General features: G+C 39.9%; 1 protein-coding gene across 3 annotated transcripts; it reads right to left on the reverse strand.

Annotated features, from left to right (window-relative positions):
• Positions 1-8,169: 8,169 nt before the first annotated feature.
• LOC113015119 (stathmin-like) lies at positions 8,170-11,504 on the reverse strand. 3 transcript variants are annotated; one of them, XM_026157055.1, is made up of 5 exons: positions 11,427-11,504; positions 9,677-9,720; positions 9,386-9,558; positions 9,101-9,292; positions 8,170-9,028 (listed from the first exon to the last, which is right to left on the reverse strand). In XM_026157055.1, the coding sequence occupies exons 2-5, from the start codon at positions 9,690-9,692 to the stop codon at positions 8,951-8,953; spliced, it is 459 nt and encodes a 152-aa protein (XP_026012840.1). In that variant the 5' UTR covers positions 9,693-9,720; positions 11,427-11,504; the 3' UTR covers positions 8,170-8,950. The 3 variants fall into 3 exon arrangements, with proteins under 3 accessions (XP_026012840.1, XP_026012841.1, XP_026012842.1); XM_026157056.1 differs by lacking the exon at positions 11,427-11,504 and adding an exon at positions 11,365-11,424; XM_026157057.1 differs by lacking the exon at positions 11,427-11,504 and adding an exon at positions 9,963-10,065.
• Between the last annotated feature and the right edge of the window lie 8,713 nt (positions 11,505-20,217).

Consider the following 20,217-nt stretch of genomic DNA (forward strand, 5'->3'; position numbering starts at 1 on the left):
CTACACCTTGTAGAACTGACTCTAGCAGCAATAACTGGAAATAATTGTTTTCTGTATGACTTAGTTTCAAGTATCACTCTATCAGATCATTGCGGAGTAATTTTGGCCACTCCTCTTTCAGATGTTGCTTCAGTTCCTTATTAGGATTTGTGGCACACTAGCCCTAAAGTCCCATCACAGCATTCCAGCTGCGTTACGGTCTGGACTTTGACTGGACCATTGCAAAACAGTGGTCCCTCGTTTATCGCAGGAGTTACGCTCTAAAAATAACCTGCGATAGGTGACATCCGCCAAGTAGCCAGCTTTAGCTTTATTTTTTACAATTATTATAGATGTTTTAAGGCTGTAAAACCCCTCACTACACACTTAGTGAGTGACTATAGACTTTTCTAAGACAGGCATGAACATTTTCACACTTTACTCTCTTGTTTAAACACTCTCAAAGTTCAAACCTTCGTAGAAAAATAAGTCCAGTATTATCGAATGAAGCAAAGCTCAAACCCTGTTTTCAGGTCCAGAACATGGGAATAGAGCGCTGCGAGTGAATTCATCATTAATTAATCAATGCTACAGAAGTAGAGGAAGCAAGAAGAATGATTTGCGTGAAGTTTGACTTATCTGACTGTTTTGTTTCACTTAATGTGCCTTATGGTCCGAAAAATGCGGTAACTTCTACCTTCCTTTACCATGTCCAGAAGTCCAACTTTTTGTGCGATGGTTAGCATCTTCCTCTGCCTAAACTTTGGCGGTGCAAAACGTTTTGTCAACATTGTTGTGTTTGTTCGGGAGAAAGCTTGCAAACATACAGTTTGAGCCACGTTATAGCAAGGGACCGCTGTACCTTAATTCTTTGCATCCACTCATGGAAGGACTGTGGCATCGTGTTAACACACACTAAATGCTACTTACCCTCATAATTACTATAGAAGCAGGACTATATGGAGTCCTTTATAACAAAGCTGCATTTGACGCTGGTTTTTCAGAACACAGAAGACATTTTCATAGAATATGACTACCTGACTATTAGGTGTAAAAAAAAAAAAAAAAAGAAAGAAACCCAACACAGGGGTCATAAGCCAGACCTGACAGGAACCCAGAGCTAAAGCAAATAACAACCAAAGATAGACAATTGTTAGGTACTTACTTTTAGATGAGCAGGGAAAAGTAAAGCAAGGGTTGTTTGCAGTAAATATATGTGATTACTTCTCTTCAGGCTCTGTTCAATAAGCAGTGAGTCATAAAAAGTCAAAACTGTTTAAAAGAGTAAAATCATTAAAAATATAGGCCTGGAGTGTTTTGCCAATTAAAGCCAATTTTTTACACAAGGTTTGTGGAGCTAACAATGTGTGTATTTAACATTAAGAGCAGTGCGTTCATGCTGTGTAATTATCCAAGCTCTCTTGTGCACACAGAGCATTACTGAGCTGTCGTGCAGCAGGTTTTCTTAGGTCGCTCCTGCTGTGATAGCAAAGTTGGATCACGGAGGGTTATAACAGGGCATTTGGCTACAGAGTGGGCTAGTCATGTTAAAACGCCACAGTTGGAAATGTTAATGGTTCATTTCACTTTTTAACCCACACACACTTCGCCTTTCTTGAACACTGACGAGCCTCAATAGAGTTTTCTGTAATCATTCTTTTCTGAGTGATACAGCGGAATAAATCAAGCATGGAGAATGAGTTCTCCTACAAGGACTTTTAACAGACATGATATTTAATTTGTCACCCCTTAGTGCTGTCGGGAACAGCAGAGGCAAATTGCAGCCAACTGCCAAGTTTCGTGGTGACACCTTGATTGTCACCAACATTACGCCCAGCGTGTGCTTAGCTGGTTACTGTCTGAGGACTCAACAGGGGGTCATTTTCGTTAGTTTGATGGGAATTGTACAGATCTTGACCAGCATTTAAGTGAGGTCATATGTCAGCAGAGGCAGCAGCTTTAAACTGGCAGCCCAATAGTTTGTTGATAATCTAGAGTAGGGATGTCAAACTCAGCCCATTTTGATCTTCAATGGGCTGGACCAGTCAAGCTGCTCTTTCTGTCAATGAAAAAAAGCTTAACTACATATTTAGTTAAGATGTCTTAACATAAGAAAATGTAATTTCAATAGTATTCCTGCAAAAGGCTAACGGGGTATTGTCGTCACCCGCCAGGTGGGTAGGCGGTTGGTGTGTATCTTCTAAATTTCTAGGACAAGTCTGAATCTCGGTGACCTCAACCTCAAGGTCAGAGTACGTTTTCTGGAATTATTGTGAAAGCGATAACTTGAAAAGAAGACAATGTGGGATGTAGGTGTATCTACTAGGAGGATGGGAGGTAGCAGTGGTTGTCAGTATTTTTCTACATTATAAAACATTTTATGTATCAGGACAACTCTTTGGGCTTAAACTTTATGAAATCAGTGTGTTAAAAAAAGGTCTGCTAGCCCATTGCCCAGACTGTGCTGTAATGATAAAAAAGAAGGCTTTTTGATTTTTTTTTCTTTTTGTTTTGTTTTTTTGTGGATCCATTGTGAAAAATCAACATTTCTATCATACTACTGCTATATTTTTGATCAGGGAGTGACAAGTATTCACCACTCAGCACTCCTCTCACAATCAAGGCTGGGGGACCCTTTGCAACTTTGAATCCGGGCTGCATATCACGCCAGGTTGTTAACTTTTGGCCCACCTTGCTAGAGCTTTTGTTCTGCACTGCAAGCACAAACAGTCATGAAGCAGTTTTCACCCGAAGTAGGCTTTCGGAGCGGAATAAAGATCCTTTTATTGTTAGATTTTAAATGAAGTCATAATTGTAGCTAATGTTCATATACACGTGACTCCTTCCACGCTATTTGTAAGCTAACAAGCTAGCTAACACAGAACTCAACATTGGAGACTGTTTCTGTTCAAAGAGCTTAATTTGCATATTAATTTTGGTTTTTGAATCCACACACAAGCAAAGATGCGGACTCAGACACCGAACAAAGGCTTCAGAAAGCCAGTGAACCAAAATGAGGTGTGTAACCTCAGCCTGTGCTGAGCCAATGTTTTGAAAAAGAAAAGTGATGGAGCTGTAAAGACAAATTTAATTTTCATATGTAGCTAGTTATATCGCAGGAGGCTTGGCTGTAGGTAAAGTATACTTGCTGACTGACGAGCTTTCATTTATTCTTTTTTTAAATGAAACTTTCTACAGAATTGTTGTGAAACAGGCAAACGACAGCATTAAAGAGATATTACTGTTTTATAGCAAGATGATTTTTACTTAAATAAATGTTACAGCTGCCATAATCAGACCTCGGAGGTTCCCTTGAGTTGGCTGTAATTACAGTACATCATTGTGTTTTAAAGTCAAATAATTTTTGTTATGCAGTGCCCGCAAGCTGCACGTGGACCAAACCTACCCCACACCCAGTCCTGATATAAATGATGATGAGTTATTTACATCAGGATTATCTAAAATGGTAGTGGGCCTGGCAAGATAGCCTCACATACGTAAAGACTTTTATTTCTGTTACATACTGAAGGCCAAGCAAATACAATATTGCTATATATACAAGCATGAATCATTGTTGAGCTTTGAAACAGTCCAGCTGATACAAAAAGGAATGCAAAATTTAAAAATAAAAATGTCTGCTCTGTGCTTTTCTTAATGATTTGGGCTGTATTTCAAAATCCTCGCTCGGCAGATGGTTTGCCAGTTGGCATCACTTTTTATTAAGAGAATTAAATCATTCTTTCTGACACACACCATATCATTTTACTCAGTTGATCTTGGCCAGCTGATGTCTACATGGGTCTTGTCTACTTAAGTAATAAACAGAAAGATTCTTCCACATCAGGGTAAAAGAAGCTAAAATTCATTGAGTATATGTAGAGAAATAAGTAGTCACATGCTCCTGAAATGAGTAAGAGGTGCAACTAAATAGTGCTGATTACATTTTATTGAGGTGCCTGGAACATTTCCTGATGCAATTTTACAACCATAGCACGCTTTTAAAGAAAACAAAATTAATGTATTGTTAGATTTTGAAAGAAGTCCTAATTTTAACAAGTGCTTGGGGACTTGCGGGGGAGAGAAAAGAAGCACAGTAAAAGAACAACATTGCCATCTAGCGGTCTCTTTGGCTGGTTACTGAAACTGCAAACTTATTAAGAACTTTACTCTCAGTCACAAGAGCATGCCAGTCAGATTTATTGGAGTTTATTTTATGTTTATATAGATATTATGATATTATGATATTTTACAATAATTCAAGTATTGTATTCAAATAACTTTAAGAGGTTTACTTTTCTCAATTATTGAAATTATAGGCTTTGCACTTGTAAAATGATCTTATATTTAGATACAGCCAGAATATTATACAGCATTTGTTATACAGTTTTTATTGGTGCAAATTAAAGTACACGTGAACTGTGAACAAACACACTTTACTCATTTTTATTTACTTGCTGATTCCAGACATTAAAAATGTTTTAATTTTAGTCTCTTATTATTATTATTTTATTTTACATTGCATTATTGCTGCAGCATACTGGCACAATGGTTAGCACTGTTCCACAGGTGTGAATGTGAGTGCAAATGATTGTCTGTCTCTGTGTTTTAGCCCTGCAACAGACTGGAGACCTATCTAGGGTGTACCCTGCCTCTCGCCCTGTGGTAGCTGGGATAGTCCACCCGAACTGGGAATCCTGAATAATGTCCATCCATCCATTCTCCTCATTCACTGCATACCCTGATACGGATAAGCAGAAGAGAGTGGATGGATGGATGGACATTGCATTATTCAGGATTCCCAGTTTGGGTGGACTATTCCAGCTGGCATTGGGCGAGAGGTGGTCTGTCGCAGGAACAACAGACAACAACTCACACCTATGGGCAATTAAGAATCCCCAGTTAAACTAACCCCACTAACTGCATGTCTTTGGACTGTAGGAGGAAGCTGGGGTACCCGAGGAGGACATGCAAACACAGATAGACCACAGCCATGTGGTGGATTCAACCTCAGGAACTTCTTGCTGTGCAGTAACAGTGCTAATCATCACGGCACCCATTGTTCCAAGAACCAGCAGGCCGGAGCCTCTCAATCAGAGTTAAGTCCAGACTTTGACTACTAAACTCCAAAACCTCCATTTTGTCTTGGTTTGTTTTGTTCTTTTCATTCAGAGGTGGACCTGCTGGTATGTTTCAGATGATTGTCCTGATGCATAATCTAATGGCTGGACATTTTCCTTGCAGCAAGTTGTCAAGTAGTCTTGGGGATCATTGTTTTTTGGCAAATGTGAGATCGGTCTTTGTGTTCTCTTTGGTCAGCATCACTTTTTCTCCTTGGAACTCTCCCATGGATTCCACTTTTGCCCAGTGGCTTTCTTGAACCTCAATTGACTTTACAGAGACAAGTGAGGCTTATAGTTGTTAAGATGTTCTGGGTTCTTTTTGTGACCTCATCGATGAGGTATAAATTTGTAGGCCGATCACTCCTGGAAAGGTTCACCACTTGTCCAAATTTCCTCCATTAGCAGATAATGGCTCTCACTGTGGTTGCCTGGAGTCTCAAAGTCTTAGATTGGCTTTGTAACCCTTTCCAGACTGATAGATGTCAGTGAGTTTGTTTTTTTATTTGTTCTTGAGTTTCTTGAGATTGCTTTTACCCAACTCAATACAAAATCCAATTTTGTATTCACTCATGTAAACATGAGTGAATAAGCTGTCACTTATGATATCTAGTAGCTATTCATCTGATCCATTTCCATCATTTTTGCATACTCCACTACCACCTGTCTACATTTATCTTCTTAACACCTACCCAACACCTCTTCATCACCTCTTTTCCCTTCACGTAGACCTCCATTAGAGTCCACTCCGATCATGAGTCTCTCCTGCCTGGGGACACTTTCTGCCACTTCATCCAGCTTACTCCTGAATTCATCTTTCTCTTTAACTGAAATTCAATTTGTGGGGCACTGATAACATGCGACATCAAACCTTCAATTTCCAGCTTTAAAATCATGATTCTGTGTGATACTCTCTTCACCTCCACATCACTATTCACATAATCTTACTTCAAGATTGCCCCTATTTTATGCCGCTTCTTATCTACGTCATGGTAGAACTGTTTAAATCCACCTCCAACGCTCCTGGGCTTGCTTCTTTCTGCCTAGTCTCTCTACACACAATATATCTGCCTTCCTTTGCTCTCTCCCTTCACCTGTCATACTCCCCCCATTTAACGTCCCCGTTCTCACCTCTGAACTGCCTTTCTTCTCTCTCGCTGTCTCCAAGCATGCCTTCCTCCTCTCCTCGTGCTTTGTCATCACTCAACAGTGGCACAGTTTCTACCAGCACTGGAGGTGTTTGTTGTTCACCCAGGCTGATCCAATATGTAAATCCTATTCTTGATGATCCTAATGTTTAATTTTGCAAAGAAATTTAATTTAGAAGGAGGGTCCCGCTCTTCGTGACACAACCCTCCTTATTTATTGTGATCAACATTACGCCTATCTGGCTTGTGGCCCCTCCATAGCAGGGTGTTCAACCTAAACCTAACACTGGGATGATTATTTCCTCAGTTAATACACTTTTGTAATTTTCTTTTCATTTATTTTTGGATTTTTTTTTTCCAGTTTAGTTTTTCTTATTTGGAAATGTTTAGGTTTTATTGATTTTATTTTTTTTTTTACAATATATGCTATATTATTCAGGTGTAATATTTAACATGTCCAGAGCAGGAATTATTATATATATTATAATTACATGTGCACCAAAGCTGCCTCTGACTAGCTGATTTGATTGTTAATTTTTATGCAAAACTGACTGTTAGTTTTTGCAAGTATGCAATAGTTTCAATTGTGGTTTGTTTGGTTTATTCATGCCTTGATTTCAGTTAATTTGTTAACTACAGTTTGTTTTAACATGTCTATTGCATTTATTTTTTAGTTTTTAAGTTTTGGTTGGTGGCCTATAGAAACTGTCAGCGGTTGTCACTGCTGACAACCGCATCTCTAACCTTAATCCTAACTATAACCCTCGGCAATCAGAATCTGGAATTGTTTTTATTTTTTATTTAGTTTTATTTAATGTAATTTTTTTTCCAAAAGCATCCAAAACACATGCTTAGGGTAGCATTAGCATTCATGATGACTTAGACATCAGAGGGTTAAAGATATCATTAGAACTGAGATTTCAATTAATTACCCACTAGCCTGGTGATGAATTATTCGCATTGAAAAAATATAATTAAAAAGAAAGCTTTTTTCCCTTATTTGGGCTACACTACTCTTAGACCTGTAATACTGATGAACACTCAGTATTAGAGTAACAAACTCATGCCTACCTGTTGAAAGTATCAATGAAAGCTAAGCTTTGTAATGAGCATGGACGAGGTCACATTTAATTTGACACACCCAGACACTAAATCAAACCACCAGCAGAGGGAGACAAAGACTGTGGTTTGTTTGAATCCGAACCATGTAATGGACTATTTGCAATTGTGGCCGTTTATGTAATTTACACTGATCTATAGCTCTCTACACCTAGTCCCAGTCTAGAAGAAAAATTCAATAATTATCTCATATAGACAAAGTTTATGGTCTAGGACTCTACTTCATTTGTGTTGAGAGAAGGGTTAGGTTTGTTAATAGGATAAGAAGTCTAAATTGTACCCTACATGTTGCCCTTTAACAGCAGAGATAGGGTCCAGGCTCCACAACAGTAAACTGTAGTGGTAAGGAAGATGGGCAGGCATTACGTTGGATTCTCAAGCAATCAAAAGCTTCAGTATTTTTGTGTAAAAGGACAGGCATTTTTACTTCTGCCTACAATTGGAAAATGTCAACCTTAGCCAGGTCTACCACCATTTACACAGCAAAGAGCAAACATTTAAGCATCTTATATTTGTTAAAGTCTGAAAGGTTCATCAAAACGTGGCACACTAAACAAGTCATTTTGAAGACAGGCTAAAGCTTCGTGTACTTTCATTGATTTAAGGCCTCAAAACATCCATCTACTCTCCTCCGCTTTTCCTTATCAGGGTGCCTATCCCTGCTACCATAAGGCGAGAGGCAGGTAAATCCTGGACAGGTCACCAGTGCCTGGGCTGGCCTCAATAGTTATCTTCTGGGTTTCATTGTGCATATATTGTACCCACTTCCCACAGCAGGTCAAACAACAGAGAAGAGGACAAAAATGTTTCAACAGCAAGAGTGCTTTGTTCCATTTTTATTTGTTTTAGTACAACAGTTCAAGTCAACTAGTCACTGTATCTATTGAGATGCCAAAGTGTGTATTGCTCTTCTGCATTCCATGTGTAGAACCCTAATCAGTAATGTTCAAGATGACATCCATCTCCATATCTGGCATGTTAATTCACAGCTATACAGCAAGAAGTCATGTGCTTTGAGGACAACCCCGTGTTTTTACAAAAGCAAAGAATCTGCAGCAGCACGAAACATGATTTGCAGGAGCAAACAAGCAGAATCTGGGTAGCAAAGCTGCGCTAAACACTTGTATGTATAACAGCCGATGCCAAAAATCAAACCTTGTGCTACTTTGAGATTTTTTTTTTTTTTAATTTTTCTTTTTTTTAAATACACAGTAAGTGCCGAGAACAGGTGTGGTTCACAGGGACATTTTCAAAACGCACTATGAAATCTGTAGGAATAAAGACCTATGCATAGAAACATGCTTCCTCAAAAAGGGTATGTTACACACTGCTAATTTTCAAAAAGGGCAGAAGCTGCACTGACAAGCTACATAATCAGATGAATTAGACAAGAGGGGGAGGGCAGGATGATCCACATGTAAAACCAGCGCAAATACACTTAGCAGAAGAATTGATATCTTCACAAAGTGAAACTTGTATTTACTTCAAAAAGGTGGGCAGTGAACACAACAAAAATACTGACTGAACAAAAAATAAATCAATCTTTGGATACGTAAAAAACCCTATACAATCCCCCGTTTGTAACCTTCAGTCTTCCGAAGTGCCTTCTTCCGAGTTGGGGTCTTTGGTCTCCTTGTTCTTTCGCACCTCTTCCAACTTCTTGTCCTGTTAAACAGTACAAGATTAACATCTTAATAGTACTACATCATGTCCATACAGTCAAAAGAAATTACTGACCTTCTCTTTGAATTTCTCATTCATCGCTGCCATAATTGCTGTGCGGTTCTCTTTGTTAGCCTCCATTTTCTGGTTGAGCTTCTCCTCTGCCATCTTGCTGAAGTTGTTGTTCTCCTCCATGGCTTTCTGTTGCACTTCTTTTTCATGCTCACGCTTCTCAGCTAAGTGCTTCAGAACCTCAGCTTCATGGTTCTGGGAAAGGAAGGTTAAAAATACATAAGATGCTTGAAATAGCCCACCAGATTTTAATTATCCCAACCCATGCAAAATATGTCATCTTTTTACCTTGCGTCTCTCCTCTGCAGCGTCCAGCTTCCTCTGAATCTCCTCCAGTGAGACATCCTTCTTCTTGGGAGGAGACAGTGGAAAGTCACCCTTGGCATCAGGGGCAGGAGTAGCCAGGATGACCTCAAAAGCCTGACCGGAAGCCCGCTTGTCGAGCTCCTTAACCTGGATATCTGAACTCATCCAAGGAAAAAAATAAATTTAAAAATATGTTTAAATACTTCAAGGTACAGTGAAAAAAATAATAATTAAGAAATAATATAGTGCATTAAAGTGTAAGACGTAGTTCACCTTCAGCGGATGCCATCTTTAGAGACTGCTTCAGGTCAATTTAACTAAAGGAGGGAAACATCAGAGAGTCATGTTAGCAGATGATTTTAAAATTACTGACATCTAGTGGATGATTTACACCATTATCACAGAAATCATCCAAGATTAAAACCGGTCTCACTGGCGACGCCCTGTGGCAACACGCAAAACTGCAAGCAACCACCGCCCATCAATCCACACACACATAAAGAAAAAATAAGGGAAAAAAATGGTACTGGCATTCAGGGCGGTCATGTTGTACACGCACCATTGTTTATCTCCAGATATGAGGAAGCAGTGACATTCTGATTAAGCCACCAGCAATCGAGCCACTTCAGGAATGAGGAGGGCTTTTCAATAGCCTGCCCATCAGTGAGGGCTGTTAATGACACAAGTCACAGTTAGCTGAAACAAAAGGCTGTGATCGGGCTGGGTAACGGCAGGCAGTGGGGGAGTGCAGACAGGGCCTGGACTCGGCCTGTGCTAGAAGGCAAATATGCACCAAGAAAAATGAGAATAGTGAGCGATGAGCATATCTGGGAGGAAATGATCATCAGGGAGCACCTGTTCCTTGCACCATGTGTTGGAGCAGCGGGAGGGGAACACAGACACACATCTACACACGTAACACAACAGCCGACTGAACAGGCATCTTGTCTAATAAAATTGCAGGGGAAAAAAATAAAAAAGTAATTCCTCTTAAATGTAAGAAACATCTGTCATTCCATTTAGTCAAGTCGTAATGATGAGTGAATGATGAACCATGACCAAATTCAGCTGGGCTTATTCAATGAAAAGACCCCTCCCCTAATAATTCAAAAAGGCTATCAGCTAGCTAAGTGTGGCGTTAGAAAGCAGCATGAGAAAAAAAAAAAAAAAAAAAAAAAAAACCACACCACCTACTTGGACACAATCTAATCTGAGTGAGGTTTAATTTAAAAAGCCCACACCTTGGTATCCATTGTGACACCCACTTTTGCCATTTTATAGAACTTCTCACTGAATGAGCACAAATGTGCTATTCTGCCAATGACATTACCATAATTCATGTAAATTTCTTGTTTCTGTGAGGCTGCTGGTGTCATTAGCTCAAAGCTTTAACAAGCACCCTCAAACAAAGGCGCTTTTGGCAGCACAGTGACGAGCAGCTGCAAACAAAGAGGAGCCGAAGGCAGGTCACTGCCACGAAAAAAAAAAAAAGAAAAATCTCGAATAAAGATTTTCTCACAGGCGGCATAAATCGGTGAATAAGGAATTCGTAAATGTCTCTGCAGCCCACAAGTTTCACGAACATTAAAAAAAAGAAGTCTTCGAAGTCCACCCTCATCGCTGTCGGTGCCAACTGTGCCAGTGTCGCCTACCATACAATAGGCTAACAACCCGCCAAGCAGCAGACAAAAAGAGCAACAACAATAGGCGTTTCTGTCTCATTTTGTCCCTGAAATGTTACAAAATGAATGCAAATGCCCACGAGGGCGAAAACATCCACAAAAAACCCCGCTTGTCACGTTAGTTTCTCACGTGCTGCCTTAACATAAGCGACAAACAACGAAAAACGTTGAAAGAAAATTGAACATACTGTCGAAAAATTACCAACTCCACTCAAGGATTAACCTCGTTTTGCCCTCATCTCCTCATAACGTTTAAAATTCAGACATATTCCTACTTACAGACGACAAAAATAAATCCTGTGGACTTTCTCGGTTATAGAGATGCTGTCAGTCACACCCACCTTCGACAACCTCCGGATGCTGTGCTCTGCTCTGCTCTGCTCTCACAGAATTTACCGCGAGCCCTCTGCGCGAGCTTACCAAGCGCGCACATAAATGGACCAAAGCAAGTGCCGTCACGCCGTTTGCTGGCCACTCATTGGCTTACCCCGCTCTCCTGGGTGCTTCTGGCGATTGTAGTTTTTTATGGCTGACAGTAGACATTGTGTTACAGTTATGTTATCGCTAAATATATAACAATTTAATGCACATTTTTGCTTCATTAAACTAACCATGTGAAGCAACAGTCCATAGTAGTGTACTCGAAACATATATAATACCAATATTTACAGGATCATTCCCCTAATAGTGATTTTCACCATGGCTCCACCCATTTATTTAAATACGATAGCCTGCTGAATGTAAATTAAAAGCCCGTTCCTCTCTCGCTCTCAAAATAAAATAATTTTTTTTTAAAAAGTTTGCTTTTCACCTAACAGAGTAATTCATGTCTAAAGGGGTTTTTTGTATTTGTTTTCAGTTTGTTTGCTTTTTTTTGAGGGGTGGGGGGTCAAATTGATTTTGGAAGCTAGTTGTGGTTTAACATACATTTGTGGGAAGTGCTAGTGTTTTTGTTTGGAAAACAAAACAAAAACATAAAATCAGGTATTCATTCAACCAAATATACACATTTTGATACATGTAATGTTTCTGGAAAACCTATATGGAGAAACACAGTTTGTACCAGCCCTGAAACATATATAGTAGAGATTTAGTTGTCTTTCTTCTTCTAGTCATTATTTGCTAACCCATTCAATACCCTGTGAATTTCAGTGTAATCTGAAATGCACTTCCTGAGAAATGTAACTACGCATCATGTCTATGCAGCCAGCAATAACTAATTGACTCACTGTGTACCACCATTCCCCCCTTACCAGTTTCCAGGTACTTATTCTGCAACCATTTTTCAAATTGATCAGAAGAGAACAGATCAACTTAAATAGAGACCGTCAACTAGTGTTTTGGCAGCATAACTGCACAACCACACAGACACACTATGTATGTGTACAAATACTGGCAACAGCAATGGCCACTTGCACATGCTACATCATAGGCTCTACATTTGTCCACTACACAGGTCTATATTAAACGTAATTATGACCCTGCCCATACATATAAAAACAGTACATTTGAAAACAATTTTAAAAAACTAAATAAAAAGCCACCACTCCACTTGACTACTGTTTGTTAACTTTTAAATCACAATTTGGACTGTGAGATTAAACACCACCCTTGCCCCCTTCATTCATCAAATACCTGCAAACTAAAGACTTTATGTTAGCACTCCATCTAACAATATCCACAGGTTACTAACACATGGTAGTAAATGTATGCTGGTATAAGCCTAGAAAACTACAGAACTCCATAACGTAGACGTCACAGATACCTGACATTTTTTTCATTCTTCTACTTTTAAAAAAAAAAAAAATTTAATTTAATATGACTAATATCATCGTTGGACCAGTTGTTATGATTCATCAGAACTTGGTGGGTTGTCCCCCGCTCTCTCTTTTCTTCACTGTCTTTCACACATTCTCAAGCTTAGGCGTGGGCTTGTCTCTGGTCTGTTCCTGAGGGCGGAGCTTCTTAGTGTGGCCCAGCCCTTCCTCCTTGTTGACTGCACTGAATCATCAGGCTACTAGTATATGGAGAACAGGTGGTGCTACAGTTCTCTGCCAGACTGGTGTTGTTGCTGTACATCTGAAAGCCCTGTTTGGAATTTGCTGGCACAATAATCTACTTACTTGCAGTATGATAACAACCCAAGCTGTTTTGTTTTTCCTCCTCATCAACACTCTTGTTCAGTTATCACATCAACCTGTTCTATTTTCTTAATGAACGGTCAATTAATTCTCATTCTCTCCTCTGGCAGACCTCCATTAAAAGCAGACCTTGTTGTGTCTGCTTTGTGGGTCCAGCCTCACACATCACACACAATGACAGAACACTCTGGTCATAATTTGGACCCCACTGGGTCAGCTGCAGTACAAGAAGCCCTGTCTAAGAAGGAAGAGCTTTTGAGTCAGGATGATCTGGTTCTACCTGAAAGAGTGCCACACAGAGTTAACATCAGAGGAGCATACAGAAGAAAGATAAGACATTAAGACCATCGACTATCCAAATCATAATACCTGCCTTTAAAGTATACACAGCACCACCATCTTTTCCAAACTAGGTCTCAAATCCATATGATCTGGTCCACATCTGAGAGTGATGAATGGAAAACTGCTTTTAACACTCTGGTTGGTTATTTTGCTCCAGCAGTTTGCCAAGCTCTGGCTAATATAATGTTCAGATATCTTCAACTTCTTTTTTCTTTTTCTTTTTTTTTGTCTATTTGTATAACATATTAATCTTCTCAAATCACTTTCTCAACACCAGGAACATTCAAAAGATCCTCCTGAGACTCCTTGAAAAGGGATTTTATGTGAAAGCTCCATGGTTCCTTCATTAGCTTATTACATCTTGGAGAGTGGTCCAGTAAAGATGGAAAGCTGTTGTGGAATGACCACTCCCACCAGCAGCAATGAAATCCAGCATTTCTTTGGGTTTGCAAACTTTACTAAAGAATGAATAGAAATGGAAAGTGGAAGGAATACGTTGAGAACCTCCTTAATCCCACTGGCACGTCTTCTGTAGGGGAAGCAGAGTCTGGGGATGAGGGGGTCAACTTGTCAACTCGTCCGGGATGAGGTCACTGAGGCAGTTAAACAACTCCTTAGTGGTAAGGACCCTGGGTTGGAAGAGGTTTGCCCTGAGTTCCTGAAGGCTCTGGATGTTGTGGGGCTGTCTTGGTTGACATGCCTCTGCATTGTTATTTATTTTCCACTTCTCTCTAATTTTTATTATTTTTCTTTCTGAGGTGGAGTTGAGAGATTGGCTTGTCTCTGGTCCCCTCCTTAGGGCACAGCTACTCAGTGTGGGTTAACCATTCTTCAGCTGTTGGCAATTGAATCAACAGGGTACAGGTATAAGGACAGATGCTGCTATACTTCTTGGCCAGACCATTCTCATCTTTCACCTGAGAGCCTTATTGGAAGAAGAATCAACTAACTTGCAATCTGGTTTTGTTCTTCCTCATCGATACCTGGTCCTCCGAACATCTGCGACCCACACTCAGCCTGTCTGCCCGCTCACCTCCTGCAACCCGAGGATACCCACCTGCTGACTCAGTACTTATTCCATACTCTGCCTCTCTGCAAGTAAGATTCAATCTGATTCAATTAACTTACCAACCTGCTATATTCACTTCCTGGACAATAAATTCATTTTCATTCTCTCTGACAGAGTTTCTGTGACCCATTCAGCATTGAAGCCGTTCTAATTCCCCCATCCACTCTCTTATCTAATCACTTTTCTACCATAAAATGAACTTAACTTAAGATGCTCCCTGTTAAGTCTGCCTTGTAAGTCCAGCCGTTCTTGCATTATGACACCAGTTCACCTACAGTCAAGGGTAATAATGCAGCTTCAGACAGCGAGCATCCATCCTACATAAGCTCTCATTCTGACCATCAATCCCTCTGATGAATGTTATCTTACACTTGATTCTGTAGATTTCTCTGAGGAACAAAAGGGCGTCGGTTGTCCTGTCCTGCTATGTTTGAACTGAAGAATCTTTTCAGACCAGTGTGTCAGAATTCAGTCTTTTCTGCTGATACATACTAGTGGGGTCAGCAAACACAGCCATTAAAAAGACTGTTTTAGCTGCTTGCTTATTTACAAGGGGTCGCCGTACTGAGTAGTTCTACGTGTTTAAACCCTTCATGCTTCTGTATTGTTGCCCCTAAACTGGGTTAAAATGGTCAATCACTTTTAATGCAATTAAATACCAATATGTTGTTTTCAGCAGTTAAAATGCCTCATGTGCTGCATATTTCCATCTAATTTATTTATTAGATCCAATCTAGTGATAAACAGTAGCTTTGAAGTCCTACCTCGGAATCTTTTTCTCTCATGTGGCACTGGTTTTTTTTTTTTTTTCAATAAAACCACTGTGAGGCATTATGTAAATTCCAGGAGCTACTGCTGAATTCGGCTTCTATCGACCATTCTCAGACTATTTGATTTTAAGCTATTTTTAGCTCTGTGTTATTCTGATGACAGCAGGAGCAGATCAGTGTTTTTTCAGTCACAGTGATGCTTTGCTGAAATATTTGTAACCACAGGGCCTACAGTTTAATCTATTTTTATTGCTGTCACGTGTATTCCATTTCATCTTCTGATTTGGGGCAGTGATTTAGGTTGGTTTTGAAGCTGCTTTCAGTGAAATGTATCAGCTAGAATTCAGCCTATATCCACATGAAATACTCTTTCCTCCACCGGGCTTCTGACCAGTGCCTAGTTATACTAATTGGATGGATAAACGCAGATCCAGTGTCACTAACAAATTAGTAGAATCACTAGCAGGCAGGATGGCTTCACTGAAGTAAAACAGAATTACTCATGAGTCCTCAGAAGTGGCTCAGTTCACAGTAGGTTAGGGAAAATAATTAAACAGAAGGCACATAAGACAAATGACTATCAAATTAAACGGGAAGAAACTTAACACTAACAAAACTGAAGATTTGACAAGCCAAGAAGGGATACTGGGAAGGCTTGAAATAAACTAAAACATTAAGATTCAAATATAACTTTAAACATCAGCAGAAATAAGAATGCAAATTAAGATGAACTAAAGAGGACAAAGAAATGGATGCAACCACAAACATAAAGAAAAACACTAACAGCTATAAACTAAGAATGCGAAATATCAAAACTTGGATTCTAGTCAATAACAGAGAATGCTAAATAATAAAGCAGATTTCAGAGTTCAAAAACCACAAAATCCAGAGTCCAAAACCACAGACCATGACAACAATTAGAGGAAAGGTGCCTTTGAGTACTATATCCACTGTTGGAGCATGATCTGTGCAAATGACAGCTGATGAAGCTGTGTGGGTGACTTTTAGAACTTCTTTAGAACTTTCCTGAAAAAACAAACAAATAAAGACACACACATGCATGCACATTATTATCATCACATAGATCTATCTTTGTCTTGATGCATGCTCAATCATCCGAGTCAGTAAAGGTTGATTCTGTTCATCTGGACGTAGCATTTTCAGTGGGAGAAACATTTCGCCAGTCATCCAAGTGACTTCTTCAGTCATTGTGCAAATGTACTGTTTATAAGACTGGGGAAGCCTGCAGTCAGCTAACACTGAAGAAGTCACTTGGATGAGTGACGAAATGTTTCTCCCACTGAAAATGCTACGTCCAGATGAACAGAATCAACCTTTTGGGATTTAGGATCTTATGCTGTGAAAAGAGTTTGCCTCTTTCTGATTACTCTTTTTTTTATGTTTATCACACTTCAGTGTTTCAGAATGTTAATATTAGACAAAGATAACCCAAGTAAAGCCAAAATGAAGTTTGATTTCCCTTCATATATGAAGAAAACCTTTCACAATTGGTCATGGACTGCTCATTTTTCCCAAGGGACTGGTAGTTGTAAGTTGTTGTCAGGTGGTTATTAGTCAGTCTGTGTGACAAAGGCTTTGTTTAAGTTAACTGTCTGCTGGCTTTAGTGTGAAAGTATTATCAGTCTCCTCATCATTTGAAAACTTAAGCTATGCCAACTGGCTTTTTTTCTCCAGATCCACAGTTACTAGGCTTATATTGGGGTGCAGAACAGTATTATAAATGAAATCTGATCAAATCAAATATTTCATTTTGCATGATATAAGAGAAAAGGGCCCAGGTTGTGCTTCTTCTACTGTTTCTTAAACAATGTCAGAGGTAGCAGTGAGAAATAGTCATGACAGCAATGTAAGCTGACACACAAACAGTTTGGTTTTGCACAGTCTGATGGCAGACTGAGCACCAAACTGATATCCGACTGAAAGACATGCACAGCAGACCTTTTCCACCACATGTGACAAAACCTCAAAGTGGAATGTTAGCTAGCATGTTAGATTCAAAAATCACAGCCCTGACCCTGCATGCTTTATATCAAACTATATTTTGAATCTGACTTTGCTGTTGGCTCTTTTGTTCTCATGATAGATGACAGTCAGTCTGTCGTAGTTTTCAGCTATCAATAGGATCAATAGGATCAATAGGATCAATAGGAGCCTTTAGTGTCCTCTGTATTCAATCCCAGTCAGCTGAGTGTGGCTGCGGAGGAGCAGATGGCGTTCACAGCCTGCCAGCATCAGTCTCCCTCTCTAACTGGATCTCTGGTGCTTCGCAGGACAAAGACGGGTGAGTGAGACACAGACACACATTGAGATGGGGAGGGCAAGGGGAGGCACAGAAGGGCTGTCTGTCAGCACTGTCCAGAGGCAGCACCAGCCAAAGTCTGTGTGTGTGTGTGTGTGTGTGTGTGTGTGTGTGTGTGTGTGTGTGTGTGTGTGTGTGTGTGTGTGTGTGTGTGTGTGGTAGAGGATTTGGTCTCATTTGGGGAGGCGAGACTTTGTTTGTGTGTGTGTTTGTGATTATCTTTTCATACATTCAGCCTTGTGGCTAAGACTGGGGCCTGAAAAAAAATCTGTTTTTGTAATCAGGTCATTGCTTTGAATTAGGAGACTTGATTACTCATTTGAAATTTTCTGATGAGTTTTCATTAAAACAGAAAAAAATCTATGTTAATATAGAAGTACATAAAAGATTCAATATACTGGTATATGCTTACAAGAAGAGAAACTGTCCATGTCTACATGGACATTTCAAAGCCTTGTGATGAAACAGAAGACAAGCGGTTGCATGATGGGGGGGTTGCATTATCTCCTACTGGGCAGCCACTGTGTCACCAGCAGCTGATCCACAGGAAGCATTCCTCTTTAGTTGTAGGAGTAGTGGAACCTTCTTTTCAAAAGCAGTCAGCCATGCTGGTGTGTGTTGTGGCTGGAGCTGGAAGCCTGACCCATTTTTTAAGTCCAGACAAACACAGTGTGCTGCACCACCAGCCTGCCTCCTCCCCTCTTTCCCTCCCGTCACAGAAACGATGAGATCCAATCATTAGCTGATCTGAAAATGGTAATGCTTTAATTGTGGACAGGAAGCCTGGTAGGTATAATGTGCCTCTGGGGCATGGTAAGGCAAGTGCAGCTGCAGGTAGATGTATCCCAGTGATGTTTAACTGTTGGCGGGTAGCTGTTTAGGACTAAAGTGCAGCTGATGATTCAAATCTCAGAGTAATCAAATGCTACTTTACAGAGAGCCCAAAAGCCCTTTTTGTAAATACTGCATGCAAGACGATACAGTCTGCCTGTTGTTACCATGGCTTTAAATCTATAGGACGTGTTTAACTGTAGCGATAACTTTTATGTAACTGTGAGTTACATAACAACCATCTCAGCTGTTTCCCTCTCTGGGAGTCTGCAGGCTATCTAGTAGTGGTTTCAGCATGCATGCCCCCACCCCCATTCTTGCTCTGCAAATGTGTGCACAAGGCTGTGTGTATGTCAGAGTGATGGCTGCTCACGTGCAGATTGAACCGTAGAAATGTGTTGTGTTTTAAATTCAGAACAAGGGAGGGGATTTGATCATTGTCTACAAGTGAATAGTTAAAAAAAAAAACAATAATTAAAAATAAAATATTGATAAGCATTTGTGGCCTGTTGGTTAATATTAAACTGTTGACATATTTTATTCTTTGCCTTAATGTTTGTCTTAAATATGACAGAATAACCACAAATAGAAAGAAAATCACTGTGAATGTAATAGGAAACACAGATCACTGTGTATATGAAATCTATCTGTGATATTCACATGGTTTTCAATTAGGCTCGGCATATCAGGGCCGTATTCTTTCCCTAAAACTAATCCCATTAATCGTTATTGGTCATTTCCAGAATATCTAGACTCCATATTTCTCTTCATTAAGCATGATCATGTCTGGAAAAAAGGAAAAGTGACGTGATACAGACAAATAGCTATATAGACAAATACGACCATTCACTAGCTTAAAAGTATTGTCTAACAGGCGAGCAATGAGAAGGGCCATACCCTGAGGCATTAGGGCAATAATAAAGCCTTCCAGCATGTGGCCCAAAAGAGAAAGAAATGTGGCCCATGTGGATAAAAGTTATTATTTAGAACACACAGGATTACTTGTGAGCAATATTATGGTCTTAAAAGCAAAGTAATTTTTTCAGGATGTTGTGTCTATTTGCTAAGATGTGTTCCTACATAGAGCCCATGTAAAACCTAAACTCTTTATACACTGATCAGGCATAGCACTCTGATAACCTGCCCAATGTTTTGTTGGTCCCCATTTTATACTAAAACAGCCCTGACCTGTCGAGACATGGACTCCACTAGACCCCTGAAGGTGTGCTGTGGTATCTGCACCAAGATGTTTGCAAGATCTTTGTTTTTAAGTCCTGTAAGTTGTGAGATGGGATCTCTGTGGATTGGTCTTTTTTGTCCTGCATATCCCACAGATGCTTAGTTGGCTTGTGATTTGGGGTACCCCGACACCAAGTCACCATCTCAAAGTCATTGTTGTACTCCTCATCCATTCCTGAACTGTTTCTGCTTTGTGGCGGGGCACATTATTGTGCTAAAAGATGCCACATCCATCATGGAATACTTTTTCTGTGAAAGAGTATACAAGGTCTCCAACAATGCTTGGGTAGATGGTACGTGTCAAAGTAGCATCCACATGGATGGCAGGACCCAAGGTTTCCCAGAAAAAAATGCCCAAAAACATCACATTGCTTCACTGGTTTCCCTTCTTCCCATAGTGCATCCTCGTTCACAAGTTAG

Source organism: Astatotilapia calliptera, chromosome 22, assembly GCF_900246225.1.
Source record: "Astatotilapia calliptera chromosome 22, fAstCal1.2, whole genome shotgun sequence".
NCBI classification, from domain to species: domain Eukaryota; kingdom Metazoa; phylum Chordata; class Actinopteri; order Cichliformes; family Cichlidae; genus Astatotilapia; species Astatotilapia calliptera.